Source organism: Protopterus annectens, chromosome 11.part0 (genome assembly GCF_019279795.1).
Source record: "Protopterus annectens isolate FY-2018-M chromosome 11.part0, PAN1.0, whole genome shotgun sequence".
Classification (NCBI taxonomy): Eukaryota; Metazoa; Chordata; order Ceratodontiformes; family Protopteridae; genus Protopterus; species Protopterus annectens.
Window position 1 is genome coordinate 632,200,247 of NC_056745.1, and position 7,910 is coordinate 632,208,156.

Sequence of the window (7,910 nt, forward strand, 5' to 3'; positions counted from 1 at the left end):
TGGTCACTAAGAGGGTTGGGAAGAGTACCACTGTCGTAAAAATAATGGGGATGAAAGACTAAAATCCAATCCAGAATACTGCTGCTAGAGGGGGTTTTTGAGGGGTGTGTAATAAAGGTGATTAGCTGTGAGAAATTGTAGAGGTTGATGTTAAGTGGGTTTGTAGGAGACTGAATGGAGGCCCAGTTAATATTCATGTCTCCTAAGATTATAGTTTCATTTCTAATGTTATTGGAGAGCCAGGAAAGGATGTCTTCGAGTGTGGAAATATTATCCCCTGGGGGGATGTATAGGGAAGCTATACATATGTGTTTGTGTTTAACTTGAAGTAGTGTTAAGAGAAGTTCAGCATTATTAAATTGAGAAGTAGGTTTGTTATAGGGAGTAACTGACAAGGAGGATGAGTAGAGGAGAGCTACTCCTCCCCCTTTTTTGTGGGACCTGTCTTTTCTAATGATAGAATAGTTTGGTGGAGTTATTTCAGAGTCTTTTATATGGGGTTTTAACCATGGTTCTGAGATGGATAAGATGTCAGGTTTATTATGTATGAGCCAGGCATGGAGGTTTGGGATTTTGTTAACTATACTTTGGGAGTTTATAGACGTTAGTAATATGCTCTTGTCTGTAATGGTTGAGGTGGGGGGGCTGGGTTAGGATGGATATCACCTGATATTAGACTGGTAATCAGGTGTAGGATTGGGTTAGAGAGGTAATTGGACAGTTTAGAGAAAGGATTAGGTTCTATTGTGATTTTGAAGGATTTGCCAGTTACTATGGGGGTAGATTATTTTAGTGGTGATAAGTTTATATGGATAAAGTAGAAGTTTTTTTATAGGAAATAGATGTGGAGAAATTGGGGTGTTAAAGTTTGAGAGAGAGGAGGTAAGGTGGTTAGTTACATGGAAGGATTGTGAGTGGTAGGAATTACTGGGCTGGGTGAGGTAGTGAAAATAGGTTAAGTTAAGAAGTAGAAGTAGTAAAAAGGAGATGAATGAGGGGTTTGAAAGCATTTTGAGATGGGGGTACTTAGAGGTACTAAGTTGACATTGAATTAAATGTAGAAATGAGAGAGGTTTATATGTAGAGGATCTGTAAGTACTTAAATAGTGGTAAGGAACTGATGTGTAAGGATTTGCTGGGGATGTGGTATTGGAGTGGGTGTTGAGATAGTAATGTAATCTAAATTGGCTAGGTGAAAAAAAAACTAAGAGAGGTGAATGAAGGTTAATTAGGGTGAAATAGGGAATGGGTGTGTCTGGAGTTCTGGAGACTGATTGGACTGGAAATGTTAGTGGGTGTGGTTATGGGGTAATAAAGGTAGAGGTGCTGGGGGGTGGGTGGAATTTGGGGGCAGGGTAGGGGAGCGGAGTGAGCCCACAGGGTGAATGGAGTGGGTAGAAACCAGAAGCAAGGAGGGCAGCAGAGGATCGAGAACCTATCAGTGAAGTGTAGAATTTCAGAAGGGTATGTAGAGGGGACCTGGATATAGTAGGTTATAGTGGGCTGTAATGGTTTTGAGAGAGAGAAAAAGAAAAGTTAGAGCAAAAAGAGAATACAAGAAGTAAGTGAATAGAAGTCAGTATAAGTGGGGAGAGGATGCCATCTAGTGGATAAATGTTGAAGTGCACCTTGGCCCACCAGGGCAATCTCTGTACTTGGTTGGATTGAAGGGAGAGGGGAGCAAGAGTAAATCAGGGGACTAGATGAGGGAGAATAGCGGAGATATAAAGATAAGAGGGCTTTAGGCTTGCTGGCTTTCCTGGCAGGGAGCGTACAGTGCACCTATCAGGGCTTAAAAACTGTAGTAGTTCGAGGCTTAACAGTAGAGACATACTTCCTTGGATTCTTCTGGGAGAAGCTTGGTTTAATTTCCGAGAGGGAATGAGGCAGCAGAGTTTGTAATAATTGCTATAAGCAAATGGCTGAGCTTGTATTAGATTTAGTGTAGGTCTAGGTGTCCACCAGGCGTAATCACAAGGGATAGTTCAGGGCAAAAAGCTGGAGAACAGGAGAGAAAGTTGAGAGAGAAATTGTATTCTAGTAGAATAAAACATAATATCTCCTAGTAACAGTAAGCAAAATTCAACAAATGTCAAAAATAGCAATGATTTGAAATTAAGTCACTTTGGGTAATAGTTTGTTGCAATTAACAGCAAATGTAGAGAGTTTACCAGGTCAAACATAAGCTCTTCTCACATCTGAGAATAGATTAGCAAATAAAAAGGTATTGCACTCATTTATCACTGCTAATGAAGGCAGATTGTTAGACAAAAGGTCATTAATAGGGATCAGCTATGTGGAGCACAACCAGAGATAGGCAACAATAACACTATTGTTAGGGCTTTTATTAGAAAACAATGCAGAGCAGAAAACACTCAGCATTTTTAACTAGGACTTAAATAGACTTCAACACTGGAGAATTACACGTTAGATGGTCACTACACTATCACAGGTACATTACCCCTGGTTAGGAAGGTTATGGTCTATAAGGAGCTATAGTAGAAACAGGAGCAACTAGCAGATAGCCTATAGTAGACACACAATAAACACTCAAGTTTACAAATAGGCACAGCAAAATAGGCTTGATAATATTGCAATACAGTGTGCCTTATAGCCGGCCTTTAATTGAGTACTTTATGATGAGCTTTCAAAATTCAAATGTAAAATTAAAACCCCATGTAGTAGCTTCAGCTGTCACTTATGTCAGTTTAAGAAATGACATAAGCCCAGTTAGCACCAGATATACTGGTGAGCATAAAATAAGCCATTTTGATGGAATGCAACATTAATAAAGCTTTATAATAAAAGAAAAATCAAGGCCTGTAATCAAACTGTCCCTGCATTTAAGACAGTCAAAACACTCGACAAAAATTTGAAAGTTACCATAAGATCATATTGGAACACCATTTAAAATGAATATTCGCAGTCAGATGATAAATGCTTCTTAAATACTAAAACTGTTCAATCTGAGAACAGCCACAGGATGTGTTAGTAAGTCATTGAAAATGGCTATTGTTATGCCCCTTTAAATGAGCTCCACCTCAGATCCTGGGAACCATAGACCTATCTGCCTAATAAGTGCAGTTTGCAAAGTTATGCAAAGTATTATTTTATATCTAATTTCTTAAGTTCTGATGTAACATTAATGCACTCTGTACCCACAACAGTATGTTTTTTTGTCAAAAGGTCTATTTAGCAAACTTAGTCAGGAAAGTCACCTGAAGCTGCAGCTAGCAGCTGTGCAGTTCATACTGTGTGTCTGGATCCAGCCAAGACCTTTGACACCGTAACTTGTGCTGCAATTCCATATATACTTAAATGCCTAAATGCAGACCCTTATGTTGTAAGGCAGATAGCAAACTGGCTGAAAGCTAGAACCATGTAGTTAAAGTAGCAGATTCCACCTTAGAAAGCAAAACTTTAGGCACACATGGGATCATTTCTGTTCAGTAGCTTCTTGCTGGATTTCCAAATCATTAACCAGGAAATATAGCTAACTAAATTTGTGAATGACTGCAAGATGGTGATGTCTCACTCAGCAGCTGATGCCATCAACAGCTAAACCAAACAAATGGTGTATTAGGAAATATGAATAAATTAAATGCAAAGAAGGGTAGCACTGTCACCTTTGGAAAATAAAACTTTGCTTACACTCAAGACAGTACCACATTCCAGAGTATGTCAATAGAGATCTCAACACCCCTGGAGACCACTCCCTATCCTTTAACCACCCTACAACATTAGTCAGGAAATCCTTCTCTCTTGGTTTCACTTCATAATCTCAAATTACTGAAATCTCTATTTCAGTAACCCGAGACCATTTATTTATTTATTTATTACAGTTGGTGACCGGGGAGGTCCACTGGGCCCGAGAGCCCGTTTTCAGTGGAGGCCCGGGGAGAAAAGCTCCACAGTAAAATGTTACATCCTAATGAAAATACAAATAAAAATACAAAAACTTAAAATACAAAGAAAAAAAAACCATGAAGGCGAAAACCAGAATGCTGAAAGTGCATAAGCGCAAATTCAAATATCTCGAATCTGTGCTTATACATTTCTAGTACGTTGCGTATAGTGTTATGGCGCCTGAAATTGCATTGAAATTTAATTGAAAATTTTGTGTGTGTTTTTGTGCATTGTGTGTGTGGGTAAGGGTAGGGAGGTGTGAGTGAGTGTTGGATTTGTTGGTGTTTGTGTGATGTGTATTTGTGTGCGAGTGAGTGGAGGATGCTGTGGTGTGAGGTTTTTTTTTTTGTTATGTGCGATCTTGGAGTTGGTATATATAAGTAGGGGGGTGCAGGGGGGCTTGCCCCCCTGCTTATATGTAGTGTAGGGTTGTATGGTTTGTGTGCTCTGGGTGGAATGGTGTGTATGTGGCGTACGATGTATGTATGTTCGTGACTGTGTGATTCAGGATTGTGGGTTTTGGTGTTGTGAATCGTTCAACTTTATAGTCTCGGGTTACTGAAATTCGAGATTATAAAGTGAAACCTCTCTCTCACACACACATCTATCCCATGATTCAGCACATCAGGCAACTACCACACTCCAGCAGTTGCTGTTTCAATAGCAGTTTTGGTATTGCAGGGTCAGGTTGCTAGCCCAGCTGTCCTCTGAGGGTGTACCACACATTCATTCACACAGTCACAGCTAGGGCCAATTTAGCATGTCCATTCCACCTATTATGTGTTTTGGAATGTAGGAGGAAACAAGAGCACCTGGAGGAAATCCACACAAACACAGGGATGACGTGCAGACTACACACAGAAGGCACCCCAGATGAGAATCGAACCAGATAACCTCTTGCTGTGAGGTGACAATGCAGCACTAACCACTGCACCACTGTGCCACCCTCCTTCTAGCTAGCCATGTTAATAAGTAAAGATATCTCATCTAAGACAAAAAGTTATCTTTCCCCTACTCCACTGTGATCAGACCAGTTGTGGAATATACCGCCTTTTTATCTAACTTAGTCTATGTTCTAACTTGGGCTTCTGGTATGTTGCCTCATATTTCCTAAGCAGCCTTATTTTTAGTTGCATCTAACCTAAGCATGCATTGACAATCATGTGTTATGAAACAGAATAACTGCTCTCATGATGACAGTGAAACTAAAAGGTCTTTTGGAGCTTTATTTATAGAATCACAACCTTAACAAAAATCATGATTGTATATGTTAATAAACATACCTCTGTGTGGTTCAGAGCCAAAGCATTCACACACCCTATCATAATTGCACACACACGCACATCCTTACAAACACCTGCGTGCATGTGCTCCCACACATGCACACACTTGCACACCCACCCACCCACCCAGAGTACTTAAGTCAGGATGTGTATGTCTCTCGACACCTGCAGCTTTTAACGGGCATTGTTTGACAGTAGGTAGTATGAAACTGTGACTGGCAGTACAGACCGACTTGTGTATTTAAATAGTGAATATACTAACTGAATGTAGAATTTATATCAAATGTAAATAATTGCTTCCAACTTTTTATCATATGAAAAGATTGTATTATATTTTGATTCTGAAGGGGTCATGTGATTTTTGATGTATATTTTAAATTTGCTAACAACTGGCTAGACCACCATGGACACAATTTATTAAACAACTTAAAAGCACTAAAGACTAAGTAGGAGTAAAACGAGTTCAAAACGGATAAGCGCTTTCAGCCTTATGGCCTTCTTCACATCTGAAGAAGGCTGTAAGGCTGAAAGCGCTTACCCGTTTTGGACTAGCTTTACTCCTACTTGGTCTTTATTGCTTTTAAGTTGTTTAATAAATTGTGTCTGTGGTAGGCTAGCCAATTGTTGGCATATTTGTTTCGTAATCATTGGTACCGACTTTGGCTTTTAGCGACAAACAGTGATTTTTGATTTTACTATTATCTTTTAAATTGAAAGAAGTAGGGGTTAATTAAGTTCTGAAGAAGTTACTGAGTTTATGATGAAAGCATTAAACTTAGCTTTTTATTGTGTGGTGTTAATTAGCTTAAGTTTGTGTGCCAAGTTGTCAGCGTCTCTGGGGTGTATTTTTCTAGTTTGATTTTGTTTTCTCTTGTAGCTATAAAGGCAGGGAGGTAAACAGCTTACAAGCTTTCTCCACTCCCAGAAGGGAAGTTTTTCTACATCTATCTTCTGTCATATCCCTGTAAGCTTGCTAGCAGCTATGCTTTTGTAGTTCGAAAGCAGTACCAATCATAGCTTTCGCCTTTGTTAGCCAACATCTTGTGGCATAGTTCAAGATATACCTGTGTTCAGGAGAGAGACCATGTTAGATCACAAACTCCACACTTGCACAGTATACCAAGTGGTGAACCCAAGAATCTAGTGACATCGTAAATGTATTCATAGAGTTGGAGTTGCGTATAAAAATTAGGGGTTTATTCCATAAGTGAGCAATGTTTTAAAATGCAAATTTGAAATGCACAGTTCTGAAAGAGCCAAGATGGTAATGAGGATTATCTTGTAACAATCTTTTTGAATGAATTAAGTCGAAACCCTGGAAGATTTTAAATGCTTCATTGTGTAAAGGTCTGAATCCTAAGAATAATATGCTTATGAAGTAGTGATAAATGGAAATAAGTTCTTGATCTTGTAGGTGCCCTTGTATGACCATTTGTTTTAAATACCATCTCTGGTAGGCCCTAGAAGAAGGCTACAAGCTTAGGGGTATTGCAGAAGTGTGGAGGGTAACTTGAGCTGCAAAAATATCATAGCATTTGAAAGGGTTTTACCTCTGCATGATAACCTAGTGCGGTCTAAAAATCTGTACGCAAATGGAGAGCTAAAAATGCATCTGTGCTTACTTTGTTTATACCCTACTGTTTACAGGGGAAATGGACTTCCAAAGATGGAGTCAACTAGACATGCAAGTCAGATTACCCAGCAGGTACAACTGTCTGCCACAACTGAGACTGCTGCTTCAGGAGCCACTGCAGATGAGAAGGCCATTAGTTATGCCTCTCAACATCCCTAACCATAAGCTGCTTAATGGAAGGCTTGAAGTTTACTGTAAGTACAAAAAATGCAGTTCAGTTAATGAGAATTAAATTCTTTCAGTTTTGGTTATGTAGCTTGTGAGACAGTTGACCTTGGATGAGCTGTAAAAATTGAATTAGTTTAAGTATTTTTATGCTCTCTAGGCCAAATTGTTACACAGATATGTTATAGCTATAGGTAGCAGATCATTTTAAATGTTGGTATCTTCAGGAGTTTCTGTGCTAGACCAAAATGTTGGCTTATTTTGTAAACATTTGGAGGTCTGTGACTTGACTGATGGCAATCCATAGTCAGAACAGTTACAATACAACTCATGCTTACACCCCATATTGATCATCTACCGGTACGGGTGGTAACGGTTTGCTGTTAATCCATAATGTATAAAGTTTGACTAACATTGTCAGTTTATAGCAGTCTGTTATGTGTCTGAAATGAATTCACAAGGTAACCCAATAGTTTTTTTGGAATTATGTTATTTGGGCTTTAGGCATATAATATTGATTTGTGAGTTTGCCTGCAAAGTTTTGTTCCATCAGTGAGTTTCTTTGATGGAAATTCCTCTGTAGCACACACAGAATGGCAGTTTGACTTTTGCAGAAGTGAAATTTTGTCTAGAATTAAGTAGTGCAATGTATGGTCACCGCCATGTTGAACACCCAGTACAACTATCAGTATGCTTCTAACTAACCATTATTGTACCTTTTTCTTTACATCATCTTGAAATGAATTTGTTTTAGCCTTAACTGTTAACAAATCTGAAGCTGCTTCTAGTTTGATCTACATATTTCTTGATTATTGCAACCCTTCACAGTTCAGCCACTAAAAATGCTATGGGCTCACTTATGTTGGGGAATTTAAACCTAGAAATGATGTTATGAAAGTTTTATAAACATAAACAATTAGCAA

At 38.9% G+C, this 7,910-nt stretch overlaps 1 protein-coding gene across 1 annotated transcript in view; it reads left to right on the plus strand.

The window, feature by feature from the left end:
- The window catches only part of UPK3A (uroplakin 3A), a 931,143-nt gene extending 924,117 nt beyond the window's left edge, over positions 1-7,026 (plus strand). Inside the window, exon 6 of the mRNA XM_044087232.1 lies at positions 6,837-7,026. Within this exon, the coding sequence (XP_043943167.1) occupies positions 6,837-6,981 (145 nt within the window). The 3' untranslated portion in view covers positions 6,982-7,026. The remainder of the gene's footprint in view (positions 1-6,836) is intronic.
- The last annotated feature ends 884 nt before the right edge of the window (positions 7,027-7,910 follow it).